Source organism: Pseudochaenichthys georgianus, chromosome 22 (assembly GCF_902827115.2).
Source record: "Pseudochaenichthys georgianus chromosome 22, fPseGeo1.2, whole genome shotgun sequence".
In the NCBI taxonomy this organism is placed as follows: Eukaryota; Metazoa; Chordata; class Actinopteri; order Perciformes; family Channichthyidae; genus Pseudochaenichthys; species Pseudochaenichthys georgianus.
The window spans coordinates 18176435-18197018 of record NC_047524.1 but is presented as its reverse complement, the minus strand read 5'-3'; the positions used below and the strand labels follow the sequence as shown (position 1 = coordinate 18197018).

General features: G+C 41.5%; 2 protein-coding genes and 1 pseudogene across 7 annotated transcripts; all 3 read right to left on the bottom strand.

The window, feature by feature from the left end:
- Positions 1 to 559: 559 nt before the first annotated feature.
- On the bottom strand, positions 560 to 11000 carry inf2 (inverted formin 2). 6 transcript variants are annotated; one of them, XM_034111845.2, is made up of 22 exons: positions 10559 to 10980; positions 9904 to 10019; positions 9542 to 9701; positions 7942 to 7975; positions 7587 to 7728; positions 7290 to 7422; positions 6452 to 7045; positions 5663 to 5808; positions 5498 to 5559; positions 5312 to 5414; positions 5131 to 5216; positions 4925 to 5025; positions 4744 to 4814; positions 4550 to 4657; positions 4390 to 4460; positions 4179 to 4299; positions 3919 to 4083; positions 3549 to 3651; positions 3311 to 3463; positions 2194 to 3012; positions 1795 to 1876; positions 560 to 1110 (listed from the first exon to the last, which is right to left on the bottom strand). In XM_034111845.2, exons 1-21 carry the CDS (start codon positions 10953 to 10955, stop codon positions 1824 to 1826), a joined length of 3738 nt encoding a protein of 1245 aa, XP_033967736.1. In that variant the 5' UTR covers positions 10956 to 10980; the 3' UTR covers positions 560 to 1110; positions 1795 to 1823. The 6 variants fall into 6 exon arrangements, with proteins under 6 accessions (XP_033967736.1, XP_033967738.1, XP_033967735.1 ...); XM_034111847.2 differs by having other exon boundaries at positions 1795 to 1826; XM_034111844.2 differs by having other exon boundaries at positions 1823 to 1876; positions 10559 to 10979.
- Positions 11001 to 12170: 1170 nt separating this feature from the next.
- On the bottom strand, positions 12171 to 14809 carry LOC117468031 (adenylosuccinate synthetase isozyme 1 C-like). Its single transcript, XM_034111985.2, has 9 exons — positions 14548 to 14809; positions 13496 to 13598; positions 13350 to 13412; positions 13204 to 13254; positions 13040 to 13106; positions 12812 to 12919; positions 12651 to 12732; positions 12434 to 12560; positions 12171 to 12325 (listed from the first exon to the last, which is right to left on the bottom strand). The coding sequence occupies exons 1-9, from the start codon at positions 14734 to 14736 to the stop codon at positions 12171 to 12173; spliced, it is 945 nt and encodes a 314-aa protein (XP_033967876.1). The 5' UTR covers positions 14737 to 14809.
- An 827-nt stretch (positions 14810 to 15636) lies between these two features.
- On the bottom strand, positions 15637 to 20483 carry LOC117468030 (inverted formin-2-like; annotated as a pseudogene).
- Between the last annotated feature and the right edge of the window lie 101 nt (positions 20484 to 20584).

Here is a 20584-nt window from a genome sequence, read left to right as displayed (position 1 = left end):
GCTTCAATTCAGCCTACTGTATGCAGTCAGTGAATGGTTAGTACAATACAAATAGGACACACCTCTTTATTTTACTGTAGGGCTTCTTCTATAGCATCTGTATAGAAATGGGCAATTTAGTCAAATACAATCGAAAGAAAACTATAACTCTGTAAAGAGTTGTGATCTTGTCATGTGTAGAACAACCATTTTGCATGTATTTGTAGTCATAATTTGACAGGAAATGGAAGCAATTGAAATTAAGCTTTTCGATTGGAAACCGAGTTTCATAAAGTTCATATAAAACAGAAAAAGCATCCAAATACTATAGGACGTGTCCTACTTGTCGATTGCAGTCAAACAGTACAGTTCTGCATTGATTTTGAGTCATAAGGTAATATGATATGCAAAATATTGAAAGGAAATGACACTGCTACATTTTCATAAAGATATAAAATACAAGCATTAAAATCCTCCCAACAAGTGTCCTACATTTCCAGTGTACTAATAGAACAAGAAGTAACTGCTGAATCATTAAATGTCTTGTCCAGTGTATTAGACTATATTCAATACAAACAGATAAACAGTAAATTCACTTTTATTAAAATATATTTAACAATACAATTCACAATCCATTAAATATCCTTATATTTTCCTGTTAGAGATCATCTGGATAATATACATAGAAATTAAGACATTCAAGAAGTTTTGTTTTGATTAGTTACATATCTTTTGTGTTGTTGCACCAACAACACTGCATCTTTCTTTCTAAGGTGCTGAAAAGGTAATAGAGCGTAATGCAAAAACACATTCACTTCATATTACAACAATTGTACAAAACATATAAAGCCACTTTTTTTTCAATAGATCAGAATCAAAAACACAAATTCCACAACTAATAAAAGAGACATTTGGAGATCCATGTTTTCGGAAATCCCAGCCTTAAGACGTGTTTACTCTTCTTGGTCATGGAAAACAAATTATTGCAAAAGGAAGACTTCTGCATCCTCTTCAAGGAGTCAATGCTCATGTAGTCTCACAAACTAATAGTATTGTAGTCCTTCCAGTTCACAACTCCTGTGCGATATTAACATTTTCTCTTTCCTCTCGATTTTCTTTTTCTGGAGTAACCTATGGAAACAAAGACTAAAATGAATAAATGGAATCAAAATATATCCAATTAAAAGGATTTAATAAAATGTTTATATGTACAAAGGGGGATACAAATATTGCTTTAAAAACACACCTGGCAAAAAAAATAAGCCTATTGCTTTAAAAATGTTAAATATTTCTTCTTCTTCTTTTAAAGTGGCAAAAACATTTTTTATGCATTTACATACAGCAACCATCATAAAAAGCCAATTCACAAAGCACACGTTACAGGAAGCACACCAGAACACGTTAGTATGCTGAACAATCTCAGTTGCAGATTTGAGGAATGGACAAGAAAATATGGAAGGATAGACACAAAAATGGCAGCTTTCATGAAGTAACTCAGTCCACTATGACTTCACACACTGCAAGGCGGTTTGAAATCAGAAAACTGATGCTAAAATTCAATAATAAAGAGGATTACTTTCTATACAAAATGGAACTTTTTGGTTTAGTTTGTTGTTTGTGAGTTATGATTGTTAGAATTACCCACATGATTCTTGCTTTTACTGAATTGTAAAAATGTTAAAGAGAGAGCCGGTGTTAAAAGCTGAACAACAGAGAAAAATGAAATCCAGATTCCAGTTAGACCAACAAATGACGTGTTATTTGGGACAACGTTTCGACGGCGAGTGTTTTCATTATGATGATGTTTCTGCTTACAGTTTGCCATCCCATCGATTTGACCTACCTCACTGCAACACACAGCCTTTTTTATGTTTAGTGTGTCCTTTCGCCCTGTTACCTTAAGATAAGATAAGATAAGATGGTACTTTATTGATCCCAATTTGGGAAATGTTTGTGTTAATACAAAGACTACAAAAATAAATACATTTGTGTTGCAGAATGGAAAACAGAGCATTACAAAAAAAATCTGCAACATTTCCTGCACACTGCATAGTCTTTAATAAAATGCTTATGAATACACAGTAACATAGCAGATACATACAATATAAAATGTTAAATGCAATAAAAACACAACAAATGTGAATTTCCCTTTAATAGGCATCAAGAGACTAGCGTTCCCAACATGCGCTTTATTAAATGTAATGGAGAGATTACCTGGATTCTTTTTGTTTGGTTTATAGAAGCTCCTCTTTCTCTTTGGTTCGGGCTTAGGGGATGGACGCAGTGCTTCAGACACTGACGGCAGATCTGGTGACACCAGTCCGTCGGGAACATCAAAGCCCTCGATGCCCTCACTGAGTGTAGTCCCGGACGTTTTCACAATAATGCACTTCCTCTCTTCTCGCCCCTTCTCTTGTCCTACAGTCTCTGCTAAATGGCTTATTTTATTACTAATTTCTCCTTCTTCATCTCCCGTTGTGTTTCTCTCACTACTCGGCACATTGTTAGCATTCGGTAAAGGACCTTCCTTCATATGAATATCTACTTGAACATCCACTGGCTCTTTGGGAATCATCTTCACAGACGCCAGGCTGGACGTGCCATCCAACACAGCTTCTAGAAGGTCAGAATCGGAGAGGGAAGTCGGGCTGAGGACGCTAGCCTCGGAGGAATCCGGTGAGAAGCCATTTGTGGGGAAACATGGTTGATGTTCCGCTTCAACCTGAGGCTGAGGTTGCATCGTATCTGGTGAAGACACTGCGGGTCCCTGTGGGTGTAGCCCCCCCTGCAGCGACGCAGGTCTTACCGGGGGTGCCTGCTTCATCATGGCTGGTTCTCCTGGGGGTGCCTTGGGAGGTGCAGCTGGTCCGTCTTGAACTGCACCCTGAGGTGCTGGAGGAGGCTCTTCTGACGGCCTGAGGAAGCCGTTCACTCCGCCTGTCTCGGCCCGTGGACCCTCTGACGGAGTTTTGGAGGGAGCGAAGGTGAAGGCTAGCTCTGCGGCTTTTTCTTCGACAGGCTTCACACTTGACCCTGAGAGGGAGAAGTAAGCAGTATTTGATGGTGAAGCTTAAAACCAATATTATCTTATAAATGTGGTGATGTCTTAATATGTGCAAACGCTGCATGAAAATAAAATGCTCTCCATGCAAACAACCGCTAATATAGCTCGACAAAGCAACTAATCGAAGGAGCTATAGCTTGACAAGGTGGCAGAAAGCGCAAATAACAAGCAAAGGTAAAGCGGCAAGGCTGTGTTGTGGCTCGCAGTAAAGTGGCTCGGGAGCGGAGCTAGGAACTGCGGATGGAGGCCACAGTCTCTTGTCCTTACCAGATGGGAGGGTATCCCTACGAATTTCACTAGAAGGGAGGCTTTCCGAATCGCACCTTGGCCTGGTCTTTCTGAGGCTGAAACCTTTTCTGATATCCGCCAGGAGGTGATCGATGATGCAGTCGTCGTCCTGCGGCACAAAGCCTTTCTTGACTGGTAACAGAGAGGTAAAAAGAGGGATTTACTTAAGGTATTTTGTAGTACACAGTGAAAGAAACCAGGCCTCTTCACAACTTACTGATTTTTCCATTCTCTCCCTTCTGTCTCTTGGACTCTTCATCTGCCAGCTGCTTCTTCCTCTTCTCAGCCTTGGCTGCCAGCTCTCGTCTGGATTTGTTTTCCTGTTATCATGAAAGTGAGGATTTGTCACTTAGCGATTTGTCTTTGTATAATTTTAACAGAGTAATATGAACATTTTCAAATGTATTCCCCCAGTATGTTGATACCCTCATTCCAAAGAAAACACTCTCCACTTATCCAAGAGGAAGGCTTGACTGGGAACTGGTTTTAAAACTGCACAACGAAAACATTCAGTGTTTAAACGACTATAAGGGTTTACTCACAGAGAGTTATATCATGAACAACATCTACAAAGTATCTTCTCTGACCTTAAGTGCCTTGAGGAAAAGTCCTCGGAAAGTTTTGATGGTTCCGAAGAGTTCCTCAAGCGACAGCTGGTTGACATCTTCACATAAGTAGACAGCCAGCTCACTCTTTGTCTTTTCAGTCTCCGTTAATGTTTCGGTCAAGTCCTGACATGCCTCCAGACTTTCCTGCAGCAGAGGAAATGGATAGAGTTATATGAACAGCTTCCACAAGTTATCACATTTGGCTCCATTTGTAGGCAAAGAAAAAATAATGATCATACCTGAAGAATGTTTCCGTATTGCTCCTTCACCTCTTCGTCAGAGGTGGAGACCTTCTTAGCCGTCTCGTTCAGTCGTTTTAGTAAGGCACTGGCTTCTGACTGAACAGATTCCAGACTAATTCTGTGGATAAAGTATCAAATCCACTTAGGACCAATTTAAAAGAAAAAAGGGAAAAACCTCAGCGAAAGTAGATGTGAACGGTTTACATACCCTGCTGCTTTTTCACAGATCTCTATATCATCTGGCAGCGCCAACAGCTCTGGGTGGTTCACCTCTACTTCCTTTGCCAAAAAAACCAAACATGAAGTAAGCAATCAAACAAGATCCCAACGGAGATAAAGAAATGTTAGCTGTGAGCTACTTTGTGTACCTCCAGGATGTGGTGAAGCAGCGTAATGCGGCTCTTGTTGGCCTTGGTCTCAGTGAGTTTGAGCAGAGAGCTGATCTTGAACCCTGCAGCGTTCCCTGTGTGACTTCCCTGAAAGTAGAAGGATGAATGAAAAAATGAAAGCTCCGTCTAAATATAAGCTTAAATCAAATGTATTCAAAAAAAGAGCTTCTTACATAATTGAGAAAATTCCCAACGTCCAGGATGAGCTTGCAGAAACTGGGCATGAGCGTGCTAGTTCTGAGGGCTAAGATATTGGTTACGTGGTGTTAATTTGAAAATAGGGAAATGACATCTTGAAATAGAATGACCACTACATGCATGTTACAAGCTGTGAAGGGCCTTGGGTTTACTTACACTGGCAGGCTTCCGCCACCAGCTTGGCTCTAGGTTTGAGCATATCCAACACTGATGAAATCTCCTCACACAACAACATGCACTCAATCCTCAACTGATAACTGGGGAAAGAGCCAGAAAGCAAAGCAAACAAGGAGCCAAGTTATGAAATATCAAGCATGCACTTTATCAACAGTGAAATCAGAACCGGCGTGACAAATAATTACCAGGGAACAGTGAGAAGGGAGGTGTAGAACCGGTCAACATTTGCCAACTTTTCTTTGTCTCCTTGAAAGGACTTCAAATTTGCAATCTGCGTGAAAGATCAAGACAGTGATTCAGACAGGTTTGCAAAAACAAGTGCAAACAAGTCTCTAGGTAAGGATGGAGAATAGATGGAGTACAAACCTCATGGCTCTCTGGTAGGAGCTTCACAAGCTGTTTCAGCACCTCTACGTCAAACTTAGTACGGTCTCCATTCTGAATCATGGCTACAAAGTCCTCATTTTTGCTGGACAAAGAAGATTACAAATAATGTATTTTATATGAAATATTATGCATTTAAAAAAACCTGCAAAACATGTCAAATCTTACCATTTGAACTGCTTTAGGAATATGTTCAAATTCAAGTTTTTCTTTGGATCAATGAATGTGATCTGATGGGAAAGAAAAGACAAGTTAAAAAGGAATATTGATTATTCAGCTTTGATAATCTGGCATTTGTTGTTTCGAGCCGTGTCGAGTGTTGACCAAGCACACCTCTTTAGGCTCCTTCTTGACAGGAGCAGCTGCCCCCTTGTCTTTGTTCTCGGTCACCGGGAAACTGAACAGCTGCTCGATACTGCTGTAGTTCGGCTCCCGAGAAGACGGCTCACCCTGAACCGTGGCCCACATGGAGTGACCATCTGTGTGTGTGTGTGTGTGTGTGTGTGTGTGTGTGTGTGTGTGTGTGTGTGTGTGTGTGTGTGTGTGTGTGTGCAGGAAGAGAGGAAGCTGTAATGAGCTCATGTGGTTCCATTTTGTATCAACATCCTACCATGGCTGATCTAAAAGTAACGGGCCATCTCTCAAAAACACCCACATTTTTGTCTATCCAACATATTCAGTCAGTAGTGATGTCTTTATATGTCAGCTCTAAAACTTAAAATATAGTAATTTTTCTGTCATTTTGCAAGGAAAATTACTACTAATAAATCAGTAATCACAATAGATAACCATTATTTTCGTTCAATCGACTAATCATTGCAGCTACATTATGTTAAAATCAATGCTCCATCCCCATCACCTATTCTGGACTCATATGCGTTCTATCAAAAGCTTCACACACATTTCCCATAATGCTGTTGGTTTTAAAAAAAAACAATTTTTTTTTCTAAAAGTTGTGATAATATATCAGATCTTGACATATTGAGGAAAAAATGGAAGCTAAAAGAGATGTAGGATATGTAAGTGGCACCACATTCTTTAAATCAGATTGAGCGAGGGTCTGCTGCCCTCATGACCTCAAAAGACTAATTACAGAAGCATCGGAAAGTTTTATCCACTCACCCGTAACCGCACGCAGTTTCTGCCAGTTGAGCTTTTTCATCCTCAGGGTGGGGCATCGGCGTGCCTTGGTGGGGGCAGCGGACCCCAGAGACTGACTACCCTGAGCCACTATCATGCCGGGGGGAGGCGGAGGAGGTGGCATACCAGGTAATGGAGGTGGTGGTGGTGGGCCGCCACCCATACCAGGTAATGGAGGTGGTGGTGGTGGGCCGCCACCCATGCCAGGTAATGGAGGTGGCGGAGGAGGCATACCCAGACCACCAGGCAGTGGCGGTGGTGGTGGAATTCCAGGCAAAGGCGGAGGTGGTGGGGGTCCACCAAACCCCCCAGGTAGTGGTGGAGGAGGAGGTGGGCACTGGTTAGAAGGCTGGAGCATACTTGGGGTTAGAGGAGGAGGAGGAGCAGAGGCACACAGTGGTTTCTGAGAGGATGTTAAGCTTTTCTCTGACTTCTCTTCATCCCCACTATCTGCGTCAGTCTGGACCCCCTTATCCACCCTCCCCAGCTGCCCGTCCAGCTCGTGCTGACCCCTGCAGCTCTTTCCCTTGGAGAACAGCAGCCGCTGCATGATCTTCTCCGAGGACTCCATATGAGCTGCGGCACAAATCCAAACACACACAGAGGAACCCAATGTCAGTACTTCTCTATAAAACAAAACGCTTTTAGTCATCCAGTCAACATCTGCATGCATTTCATTGCTATGATCCATTTCCTGGGTAATCACTCCCCTTCACACATGAACAGCTGAGGAGGTCATTAGCTAGCTATTAGCTAGCCATTAGCCTCTCCAGAGATCTGACCTGAAAGTGAATGTATTGCTGCTTTAGTGCTGACTCACAGTCCTGGGCCAGCAGTATGGCTCTGTTAGTGATGGACTCCAGAGCCTGCCAGATGTCAGAGTGGTCCGGCCCGAGCAACAGCAGCGTCTGCAGGATGGACAGCAGCTGCATGGAGGCTGGGGTGCTGCTAACCTGCACACATGCATACAAACAAATTAAGACAGCATGTCCTGTTTACACATTTAAGTCTAACAATGTGTGCCAGCGCCACAAAGACCTGATGAAACCGTTTATTCAGACATTAGATCCTTTTTGCAACAACTATAACAAGTAGCAGAGAGACAGTCTGCTCTTACCTTGTTAAAGAGAGTAGTGAACACCTCCAGGTGATCACTCATGTCAATACCCCCATAGACCTGGAGTAGCTCCTCTTCATCTTCAGACATTGCCTCTTCAAAAGCTTCCCATTGAATAATTACCTCTTCATCCTCCTCCTCCCTGCACACAACACACACACACATCACTGCAGGAGACCACTTCAGCACAAGGGTCACTAATGGACACATCAGTTATAAAAGCACCATTTAACACTCAATGGTAATGGACTTTTAAAAAAGACCTTTAAAGCTCAGAATTAATTTGTTGCATAAATCAGCATTAAAGACTAAACATGACAAAAACTACATGGGAACAAAAAGATGGAAGACTCACCTTAACTTTGGCAGAACATCAAGTAACTGAAGTCCTGTAACACAACATGAAACACAGTTCTGAGTACCACAACACTCAATCATCATGTTTTTTTTAAGGAGGCTTATCTCCACAGTGTCTCACATAGCATTCCACATATGCTGGTTTTGGGGAAATTGGCAGGAAGTCACAGGTGAGCAATCACACAAGAGGAGTGGCCCAACAACGTGCTGATTGGTCAAAGGTGCTAGGTTGCATTGTATTGCATTTAGGAGGGTTTATATAACTGAAAGTAAGAAATATTGGTCAAGCTATCTTGGCAGTTAAGTACCTTATTGTATTGATAGAAAAAAAGTTTGTGACCAGTACATGCTTGGAATAGACTCAAAAGGCAATAAGAAAGAATAATCCACAATTAAAAAAGCATGGACTGGTAGGGAGTTTCATTCAAAAGTTATCATCAAATATCACATTATCTCTGTATGATTTGATCAATGTAATAGGTGTACAATTTTCTTGAAATAGCACTTTTGATAGCCAGTATTATTGGTGTGAAATGCATGAATGCACAATGATTTTTGACACTTAGGTTTGCTTGGTTCTCAGACGTTTTTCTCCAAATGAGAATGAGGCCATTAGGCCTATTCTTAGGCCGTCCCAGTGACAGAGATATTTGTAATAGAGATCCTGCTGATGGCCCGCTTGCCCATCTGCATTCACTCTGCACCGAGGGGAGACACTGTTGCAGTTCACCACAGTGAGCATTACTCATGGTGGGACCTCAAGGTAATGTTAGGGAGACAGGTGAATAGGGTGACATTTTAAACATCAGGTTCACCATGGAACTTCCAAACATGATTTCATTCACTATGAATGTTCTTTTTATATTACAAGTGTTCTAAAAAGTTATGTTTAAATATGCAAATGAGGCATTTTCCTATTAAATATGTGCTTGTTTGCATACACTATCAGAAAAGTAAACATTGGATAAAGCCACTTTCAAGATTCTTGTTTTATTTGTTGCGATTTTAGAGCCAAATGTTTTTTTAACAGAGGGAATTATTTTAATCTCACTGGCCCAGTAAGAATTATCAGGCCCGGAATGACATATGAACCAACCCCTCCGTAGAGAAAACATCAAAATAAACTAGTCTGGTATATGTTAGTGTTAATGAAGTGGAGATGTATGGCTCAGAGTCTAAACATTTTTTTTAAATAGAGATAACAGCCTTTAAAGACATTATAAAATTAGAAGGATTATAAAATCCCATGCATTTTCCAAGACACTACAAGTCAAAAGGGTAAACAATGTAGATATCACAATGAAACTTCCCCCATTTGATTACTTACGGGGTACAAATGTTTTGTATTACAAGTCTTCTGAAATGTTATGTTTGTTTATGCAAACTAGGCATTATCTTATGCTATATTTTGGTGAATTTGGAGAAATCTACAGACGTAAATAAAGTGTACTAACCTCAACATCATAATATGTATTTTGGGTGCTTTCACTGGTCTGCATAAAACATTCTATGGAAGCAAAATAGCCCCAAAATGTATCTGGCCCGATTGTCTGTCTAGAGGTATATCGGCTTAAATAGCAGCTGAATGGAGAACCTACCAATGAACTGCTTTCTCATCTTATCCCTCTGCCTGAGGTCATCTGTGCCGAAGATGAGGGCGTTGATGACACTGAGGAGCGTTACCATGTAAGGTACGTTATCTGTGGCCTGCAGCTCGTTCATGATCACACTGAAGCGATACTGCTGCGTCTTCACGACCTGAAGGGAGAAATCAATCATCCACTTCAGTGAGGAACAATGTGATTCCACAGGATTATAATGCCTGTGCATCCAACCCACCACTAGAGGGCACTGTTTAGGTATTTATCATTCAGAGTGGTGATGTGGTATCATGTGAGGTAAATACAAATAATTTAAGAAAGTTGATGGTAGTAGGACTTTTTCATGTTCATTCACTTACCTTGTAGTGATCCAGGGCATCCAGAGCCAGGCGATGGCCGTCTGCAGAGAACACGCTCAGGGCAGCAAGAAGATCAAACACCTGCTTCTTCACCATGGTGTTGGAAGTGTCCAAAGCTGTGGAGCAGCATGATCACACACATCAATACAGTTCAAGCGCTTGTATTTTTCATCAGTTTGTCTATGAGAAAGCCCCTATCTCCCCTCTTGTAGTGTAGTCCCGAGCAGGATGCTTTGTTTCACAGATCTTTAGGCAACTATAGTTGAACTTTGCCCTCTGGGGATGTTGCGTTACAGTAGATACACATGTGTTTTTCCGTGTAAGTGTCTGAGCCCCCCTCAGACAAATCCAATATTCATGACTCACTGTGATATTACATTTTTAGGGATTTCTTAAGCAACACTTGATGATTCATCTCTGTGCATAAAGAGGAATTGACTGGAAAATTGGAAAAAGCTCAGCACAGTGACTTATGACCCATTTAACGAATATTTCTAATGTCACATAATATTTCAAAACGAATGCAGCATCCCAAAAATTAATATCTTTTGAAAATATTTTTGACTAAATTGTAAGTATACTTTAAAATATTTTGGGCCACTCTTGGAGTACGGTAGATGATATTTTTTTTAACAAAATAAGGTGTATGGTCAACCTTGGGAGAGCTTCCGGATGTATCCCTCGTTGTCTATGATGAAGTGGATCCCTGCAGAGGAGTTCATGACAGCCCGGACGCAGTTGACACAGGTGAGCTGCAGAAGGGCATCGGCAATGCGAGAACACCCCCGCCCCGAGAGCCGATCCAGGGCCTCCAGGAGGAGATCCAGCCCGCTGAGCTCCAGGAACTGGACCATCCATGTCTGGTCGCTGCCCTCCAGGCGCCTCCTCAGCCCTGAGTAGTTGACCACGGTGGGGACTTGCAGCAAGCGGATGCACAGCTCTGGGTCAGCGCTCTCCAGGTTGGCCTCCTGCTGGGTATCTGAGTCCTGCGAGGATCCCAGGCGACCCCTGACAGCCTCCCACTTCATCTTCCCATCTGACTTCCCCGACATGATGGCTGTGGAGGACAGAAGGGAATGTTCACCGTTTTTGTTCAACGTGTGCAGATGACAAGAGACCATTTTTTATTATTTCTTAAAAGGTTTTGGAATGCAGATGGCATGTATTTGCAACCCATATCCAAGGGATTTGGTCCAGTTTTACAGTGTCATCGTTGTTATCCAGACAAGAGGAAGCAGGCCAATACAAGGCGTTATCAGAAGGAATGCAGAATAGGAAATGATAGCTCATTTTTGTAGATGAGTAAAAGATATGTCAGCAGTCCAGTCACCACTAGCTCTGCCAAACATTCCTATTTAATCCTGTTAGAAAGAGCCTGGCTCATCATTGTCTGGTCAGTGCCTATTGCAATTTACTGTATAAATACATGTATTTTCAAGCTCCCTGCTGGAGTATAAACATTGGAAAACATGCACAAGGTAAAGAACTGTGCAGGAGAAACCCTTCACAACATCACATCAACATGAATGACATTGACATGAATGCCCACATTGATCAGACATCAGACAAGGGCCCTTTACTGGCATAACCTCAGAGCACAGCCTCCTCCTTTACCAAGCGTCTAAATACTTTCTACACCAAAAGCATTGTACTAGGATAAACACGTTCCCACACTCTTATGAAATCAACAGCCTGAGGATTCCGGCCAAATAAGCAGGAACACTTTCTCCAAAAGTCTAAAAAGACTTTCTCTCTGTGCTGGAGTTGTGATATTAGGTGGTCAAGAATAAAAGAACAAACAGGAGTTGTTTCTTCTGTCCCCTGTTGTTGATTTCACACTTAGCAAACATAATAATACAGAGGAGGCATGGAGTGAGGAGCGTTAACAAACACATTGCTCGGTTCACTGAGCGAGTCTGGAAGGAATTATTAGTCGTCCTCTATTTTAACATCTAGCATTTAACATTACATTAACATTTAACAAGTAGAGACAATGTAAAGCCCTACTCAGGAAGCTTTTTTGCACAGTAAACTAAACACAGTAGAAATCCGATTGGCATTTCTCTCTAGAGAATTTCCTTTCATTTCAAACCTTTATTTAACCAGATTGGTCCCATTGAGAACATAGATCTCGTTTTCAAGGGAGACCTGCAGCATGTAGGTTCCATATGAAACGTAAAACCATAAAGGACATCATACATTATATTTCACGGGTACATTTACATACTTACAGACATGTCCAAGTGCCCTTAGTATCAACGAGCATTTCATTTAGCCTCGGTGGGGAATGCTCCGATTCCCACTCTAGTGGTGTAGGCCTTTGATACACCGTACACATCCCCAATATTCAGCGGAGGGATGCCAAGACCAGTGCAAGCCCCGCCCACAGTGCAGTTTGATGATGTCACAAAAGGATATGTGCCTAAGAGAAAAAATTCTCTATTTCACTAACTCAGATCCACTGGAAAAACACATTTCAAAAGCTACAAATAACATAAACTACAATCTATATTATATCTTCTGACCCTACCAAAGTCAATGTCGAGGAGCGCAGCGTTCGCCCCTTCAACCAAAATCTTCTTTGGGGATCCGTGAAGAGCTTCATACATGTAATAGACCCCGTCTCTCACCATCGGCCGCAATCTCTCACCGTATTCCTACAGTAAAGAAGGAAACATAAACGTTTTCGTTAATGGAAGGAATGACGATGACTTATCTCTTTTGCAGTATTTAGCTTCAATGTCTACCTTGAGTTGTTTCAGTTGGTCCTCAACGTCAACTTTCAAGGATGGATACATGGATTGATGCTGGTGGACGAGGTTCTTAAATCTGAAAGGAAACAAAATCGTCAAACATGTCACAATTACAGTATTTCTTGGTGTTTTTGGAAGTTTCCCTTGTAACATACCTCATGGAGAAGTCCTTAAAGTCTCCCAGGAGGTCACATACGCGCAGGCCGGTGCGAGATGCTTTGCTGGAGTATGCAGGTCCAATGCCCTTCTTGGTTGTTCCAATGCTGTTATTATGGAACAGGAAGTTGTGTAGAAATGAATGAAATTAATATTGCTTATTCTGATTGTGGTGTACTATGGCAGATTATCTTTGCCCAAAATGTCAGCAGTTCTCCTATCCTTACTTCTTTCCTTCTGTTGCTTGTCTTTCAGTTTCCTGTATGCCATCAACAACCTGGTGGAAATCAAACACTGGGGAGGGACAGCAGACAAGTCATTAAAAAGTCCCAATGAAATATGATTCATGCTTATTTGAATAATGTAAACCTCCATGACATACTGAACCTACCAATGTGAGCTCTGTCTGAGACAATAAGTCTCTTCTCCCAGCCTTTCAGACCTGGTAAGAGAATAGAAGTGACGTCTATGTGAGTATACACTAGTCTGAATTTACACTAGTGCATTAAGTGTGAATTGCATTTCCTTTTAAAATACCTTTCTTGTCATTTTTATCGCCTTCCTCAAACAGGCCGGGTAGATGAATGACCACTCCATTGCCTAAAAGAAGAGGACAGGAATATGAAGACAATAATATTCTTAACAATGCTGTCTCAAAAGAGCTGAATATATAAAGCCATTACCGATGAGTGATATGCTTTTGGTGTTGATAATTCCACTGGGGAGAAGGTGGAAGTCGTACTCCTTGCCGTCCACCACCACAGTGTGTCCTGCATTGTTGCCACCCTATAAATAAATGCAGGGTACACACTGTATCATGGTGTAATACTGAATACTGTCAATGTTAAGGAGAGGATGTAATCAAATACAGTATGGCGTTAACACCCAGGACCCCACAGAAAATCAAGCCACATACACATGTCTCATCTTATTTTCTTGAGACGGTGATAAGCCACCCTCTTGCCAGTTCTCTTTCCCAGCACCTATTTTAACAGACATGGCTGTTGTTGGTGGATCCAACTGCTCTAAGTTCCCCCTGGCTAAATCCTGGCCTTCTCACATCAAGCCACCCTGAGAATGTGACCTCTCTCTCGCCCATTGGGTGGGGCGATCAAGCCTCCAGAACACAGGGTGCTGTTCCTATCAGTGGAGAAAGTACAACACAGCAACTGTTGGCAGATTTCCCCTTGTTTTACAATGCACGAGTGATCTTTGCTTTCTGTTTACAGGGTTATGATGACTATGTGACAGAAACTGACCTGGTGAAGTTATTTTTATTAGGACATGATGGCATCTCAAATTCAATCTCTTTGTGATCAAGTGAATGGGACAGTCAGAGCAACTGTACACAAGGTGGAGTGAATTCAACTTGATAGATATTTACATGTGCTAAAAATGATAATTAGCTGAGTTTTGGCATTTGTAAAATACTTTGAAATCTACGTTTTATGACCACAGACAGTTCCCTAGTTCTTACGTCACTGAGTGCAATTATGAAACCACAGCACAGTCTCAATATGGTTTATTGTAATAGTCAATAAGGTTACCTGCTATGGCTTCAATTATTCTCTAAAACGTTTCCCATATCACAGAGGAACAAGTGTTTTTGCACCTGTTGCGCTTTAACAGGCTGCAAGTTAGTGACAGCATGTCATTTTAAATGAAAAATGTCTTACAGTGATAATACATTGACACGCCCCTGCTAAGGCTTATCACGAATCAAAGAGGCATTTACCTGACATCTGCAGACGAGGTCAGCTTCAGTCGCCAGCAAATCGACCACCTTCCCTTTGCCCTCGTCTCCCCACTGCGCACCGAGCACCACCGTCGCTTTGTTCCCCGTGTCGTTGCGCGAACGCTTGTGTCCGGTCGCTGCGGCTTGACTCATGTTTTTGTGGTCTTTCGCCGACCAGGTTAGCGACATGACGGCGGTAGCGAGGGCCAGCCGGTCTCAAGAAGACTAAGCTGTCTCCAAGAGTGGCATTCCCATATGTGTAACTTCATAGCCGGTGATGTCAGAGGCAGACGCAGTGCGTGGCAGCGCGCGAGCGACTTGTCTCCAGGGCTGCAACGACAAAATAGCCTCAACACAGCACAGGGGATGAATGGAAGTGGACTCACCTATTAAAACACATTTATAACATGTTTTTATGCAGCCTGCACACGAGGGATTTCTTATTGATTATATTTGTGTCAACTTTGAGAATGTTGGTTAGAAGAAATTAGTTTATTCCGTTTGATACTTTAATGGATATTCACTACATAGCTTCAATTCAGCCTACTGTATGCAGTCAGTGAATGGTTAGTACAATACAAATAGGACACACCTCTTTATTTTACTGTAGGGCTTCTTCTATAGCATCTGTATAGAAATGGGCAATTTAGTCAAATACAATCGAAAGAAAACTATAACTCTGTAAAGAGTTGTGATCTTGTCATGTGTAGAACAACCATTTTGCATGTATTTGTAGTCATAATTTGACAGGAAATGGAAGCAATTGAAATTAAGCTTTTCGATTGGAAACCGAGTTTCATAAAGTTCATATAAAACAGAAAAAGCATCCAAATACTATAGGACGTGTCCTACTTGTCGATTGCAGTCAAACAGTACAGTTCTGCATTGATTTTGAGTCATAAGGTAATATGATATGCAAAATATTGAAAGGAAATGACACTGCTACATTTTCATAAAGATATAAAATACAAGCATTAAAATCCTCCCAACAAGTGTCCTACATTTCCAGTGTACTAATAGAACAAGAAGTAACTGCTGAATCATTAAATGTCTTGTCCAGTGTATTAGACTATATTCAATACAAACAGATAAACAGTAAATTCACTTTTATTAAAATATATTTAACAATACAATTCACAATCCATTAAATATCCTTATATTTTCCTGTTAGAGATCATCTGGATAATATACATAGAAATTAAGACATTCAAGAAGTTTTGTTTTGATTAGTTACATATCTTTTGTGTTGTTGCACCAACAACACTGCATCTTTCTTTCTAAGGTGCTGAAAAGGTAATAGAGCGTAATGCAAAAACACATTCACTTCATATTACAACAATTGTACAAAACATATAAAGCCACTTTTTTTTCAATAGATCAGAATCAAAAACACAAATTCCACAACTAATAAAAGAGACATTTGGAGATCCATGTTTTCGGAAATCCCAGCCTTAAGACGTGTTTACTCTTCTTGGTCATGGAAAACAAATTATTGCAAAAGGAAGACTTCTGCATCCTCTTCAAGGAGTCAATGCTCATGTAGTCTCACAAACTAATAGTATTGTAGTCCTTCCAGTTCACAACTCCTGTGCGATATTAACATTTTCTCTTTCCTCTCGATTTTCTTTTTCTGGAGTAACCTATGGAAACAAAGACTAAAATGAATAAATGGAATCAAAATATATCCAATTAAAAGGATTTAATAAAATGTTTATATGTACAAAGGGGGATACAAATATTGCTTTAAAAACACACCTGGCAAAAAAAATAAGCCTATTGCTTTAAAAATGTTAAATATTTCTTCTTCTTCTTTTAAAGTGGCAAAAACATTTTTTATGCATTTACATACAGCAACCATCATAAAAGCCAATTCACAAAGCACACGTTACAGGAAGCACACCAGAACACGTTAGTATGCTGAACAATCTCAGTTGCAGTTTGAGGAATGGACAAGAAAATATGGAAGGATAGACACAAAAATGGCAGCTTTCATGAAGTAACTCAGTCCACTATGACTTCACACACTGCAAGGCGGTTTGAAATCAGAAAACTGATGCTAAAATTCAATAATAAAGAGGATTACTTTCTATACAAAATGGAACTTTTTGGTTTAGTTTGTTGTTTGTGAGTTATGATTGTTAGAATTACCCACATGATTCTTGCTTTTACTGAATTGTAAAAATGTTAAAGAGAGAGCCGGTGTTAAAAGCTGAACAACAGAGAAAAATGAAATCCAGATTCCAGTTAGACCAACAAATGACGTGTTATTTGGGACAACGTTTCGACGGCGAGTGTTTTCATTATGATGATGTTTCTGCTTACAGTTTGCCATCCCATCGATTTGACCTACCTCACTGCAACACACAGCATTTTTTATGTTTAGTGTGTCCTTTCGCCCTGTTACCTTAAGATAAGATAAGATAAGATGGTACTTTATTGATCCCAATTTGGGAAATGTTTGTGTTAATACAAAGACTACAAAAATAAATACATTTGTGTTGCAGAATGGAAAACAGAGCATTACAAAAAAAATCTGCAACATTTCCTGCACACTGCATAGTCTTTAATAAAATGCTTATGAATACACAGTAACATAGCAGATACATACAATATAAAATGTTAAATGCAATAAAAACACAACAAATGTGAATTTCCCTTTAATAGGCATCAAGAGACTAGCGTTCCCAACATGCGCTTTATTAAATGTAATGGAGAGATTACCTGGATTCTTTTTGTTTGGTTTATAGAAGCTCCTCTTTCTCTTTGGTTCGGGCTTAGGGGATGGACGCAGTGCTTCAGACACTGACGGCAGATCTGGTGACACCAGTCCGTCGGGAACATCAAAGCCCTCGATGCCCTCACTGAGTGTAGTCCCGGACGTTTTCACAATAATGCAACTTCTCTCTCTTCTCGCACCCGTCTCTTGTCCTACAGTCCTCTGCTAAATGGCTTATTTTATTACTAATTTCTCCTTCTTCATCTCCCTGTTGTGTTTCTCTCACTACTCGGCACATTGTTAGCATTCGGTAAAGGACCTTCCTTCATATGAATATCTACTTGAACACATCCACTGGCTCTTTGGGAACATCTCACAGACGCCAGGCTGGACGTGCCATCCAACACAGCTTCTAGAAGGTCAGAATCGGAGAGGGAAGTCCGGGGCCTGAGGACGCTAGCCTCGGAGGAATCCGGTGAGAAGCCATTTGTGGGGAAACATGGTTGATGGTTCCGCTTCAACCTGAGGCTGGAGGTTGCATCGTATCTGGTGAAGACACTGCGGGTCCCTGTGGGTGTAGCCCCCCCTGCAGCGACGCAGGTCTTACCGGTGGGTGGCCTGCTTCATCATGGCTGGTTCTCCTGGGGGTTGCACTTGGGAGGTGCAGCTGGTCCGTCTTGAACTGCACCCTGAGGTGCTGGAGGAGGCTCTTCTGACGGCCTGAGGAAGCCGTTCACTCCGCCTGTCTCGGCCCGTGGACCCTCTGACGGAGTTTTGGAGGGAGCGAAGGTGAAGGCTAGCTCTGCGGCTTTTTCTTCGACAGGCTTCACACTTGACCCTGAGAGGGAGAGTAAGCAGTATTTGATGGTGAAGCTTAAAACCAATATTATCTTATAAATGTGGTGATGTCTTAATATGTGCAAACGCTGCATGAAAATAAAATGCTCTCCATGCAAACAACCGCTAATATAGCTCGACCAAAGCAACTAATCGAAGGAGCTATAGCTTGACAAGGTGGCAGAAAGCGCAAATAACAAGCAAAGGTAAAGCGGCAAGGCTGTGTTGTGGCTCGGCAGTAAAGTGGCTCGGGAGCGGAGCTAGGAACTGCGGATGGAGGCCACAGTCTCTTGTCCTTACCAGATGGGAGGGTATCCCTACGAATTCACTAGAAGGGAGGCTTTCCGAATCGCACCTTGGCCTGGTCTTTCTGAGGCTGAAACCTTTTCTGATATCCGCCAGGAGGTGATCGATGATGCAGTCGTCGTCCTGCGGCACAAAGCCTTTCTTGACTGGTAACAGAGGGTAAAAAGAGGGATTTACTTAAGGTATTTGTAGTACACAGTGAAAGAAACCAGGCCTCTTCACAACTTACTGATTTTTCCATTCTCTCCCTTCTGTCTCTTGGACTCTTCATCTGCCAGCTGCTTCTTCCTCTTCTCAGCCTTGGCTGCCAGCTCTCGTCTGGATTTGTTTTCCTGTTATCATGAAAGTGAGGATTTGTCCACTTAGCGATTTGTCTTTGTATAATTTTAACAGAGTAATATGAACATTTTCAAATGTATTCCCCAGTATGTTGATACCCTCATTCCAAAGAAAACACTCTCCACTTATCCAAGAGGAAGGCTTGACTGGGAACTGGTTTTAAAACTGCACAACGAAAACATTCAGTGTTTAAACGACTATAAGGGTTTACTCACAGAGAGTTATATCATGAACAACATCTACAAAGTATCTTCTCTGACCTTAAGTGCCTTGAGGAAAAGTCCTCGGAAAGTTTTGATGGTTCCGAAGAGTTCCTCAAGCGACAGCTGGTTGACATCTTCACATAAGTAGACAGCCAGCTCACTCTTTGTCTTTTCAGTCTCCGTTAATGTTTCGGTCAAGTCCTGACATGCCTCCAGACTTTCCTGCAGCAGAGGAAATGGATAGAGTTATATGAACAGCTTCCACAAGTTATCACATTTGGCTCCATTTGTAGGCAAAGAAAAAATAATGATCATACCTGAAGAATGTTTCCGTATTGCTCCTTCACCTCTTCGTCAGAGGTGGAGACCTTCTTAGCCGTCTCGTTCAGTTCGTTTTAGTAAGGCACTGGCTTCTGACTGAACAGATTCCAGACTAATTCTGTGGATAAAGTATCAAATCCACTTAGGACCAATTTAAAAGAAAAAAGGGAAAAACCTCAGCGAAAGTAGATGTGAACGGTTTACATACCCTGCTGCTTTTTCACAGATCTCTATATCATCTGGCAGCGCCAACAGCTCTGGGTGGTTCACCCTCTACTTCCTTTGCCAAAAAAACCAAACATGAAGTAAGCAATCAAACAAGATCCCAACGGAGATAAAGAAATGTTAGCTGTGAGCTACTTTGTGTACCTCCAGGATGTGGTGAAGCAGCGTAATGCGGCTCTTGTTTGGCCTTGGTCTCAGTGAGTTTGAGCAGAGAGCTGATCTTGAACCCTGCAGCGTTCCCTGTGTGACTTCCCTGAAAGTAGAAGGATGAATGAAAAAATGAAAGCTCCGTCTAAATATAAGCTTAAATCAAATGTATTCAAAAAAAGAGCTTCTTACATAATTGAGAAAATTCCCAACGTCCAGGATGAGCTTGCAGAAACTGGGCATGAGCGTGCTAGTTCTGAGGGCTAAGATATTGGTTACGTGGTGTTAATTTGAAAATAGGGAAATGACATCTTGAAATAGAATGACCACTACATGCATGTTACAAGCTGTGAAGGGCCTTGGGTTTACTTACACTGGCAGGCTTCCGGCCACCAGCTTGGCTCTAGGTTTGAGCATATCCAACACTGATGAAATCTCCTCACACAACAAACATGCACTCAATCCTCAACTGATAACTGGGGAAAGAGCCAGAAAGCAAAGCAAACAAGGAGCCAAGTTATGAAATATCAAGCATGCACTTTATCAACAGTGAAATCAGAACCGGCGTGACAAATAATTACCAGGGAACAGTGAGAAGGGAGGTGTAGAACCGGTCAACATTTGCCAACTTTTCTTTGTCTCCTTGAAAGGACTTCAAATTTGCAATCTGCGTGAAAGATCAAGACAGTGATTCAGACAGGTTTGCAAAAACAAGTGCAAACAAGTCTCTAGGTAAGGATGGAGAATAGATAGAGTACAAACTCATGGCTCTCTGGTAGGAGCTTCACAAGCTGTTTCAGCACCTCTACGTCAAACTTAGTACGGTCTCCATTCTGAATCATGGCTTACAAAGTCCTCATTTTTGCTGGACAAAGAAGATTACAAATATGTATTTTATATGAAATATTATGCATTTAAAAAAACCTGCAAAACATGTCAAATC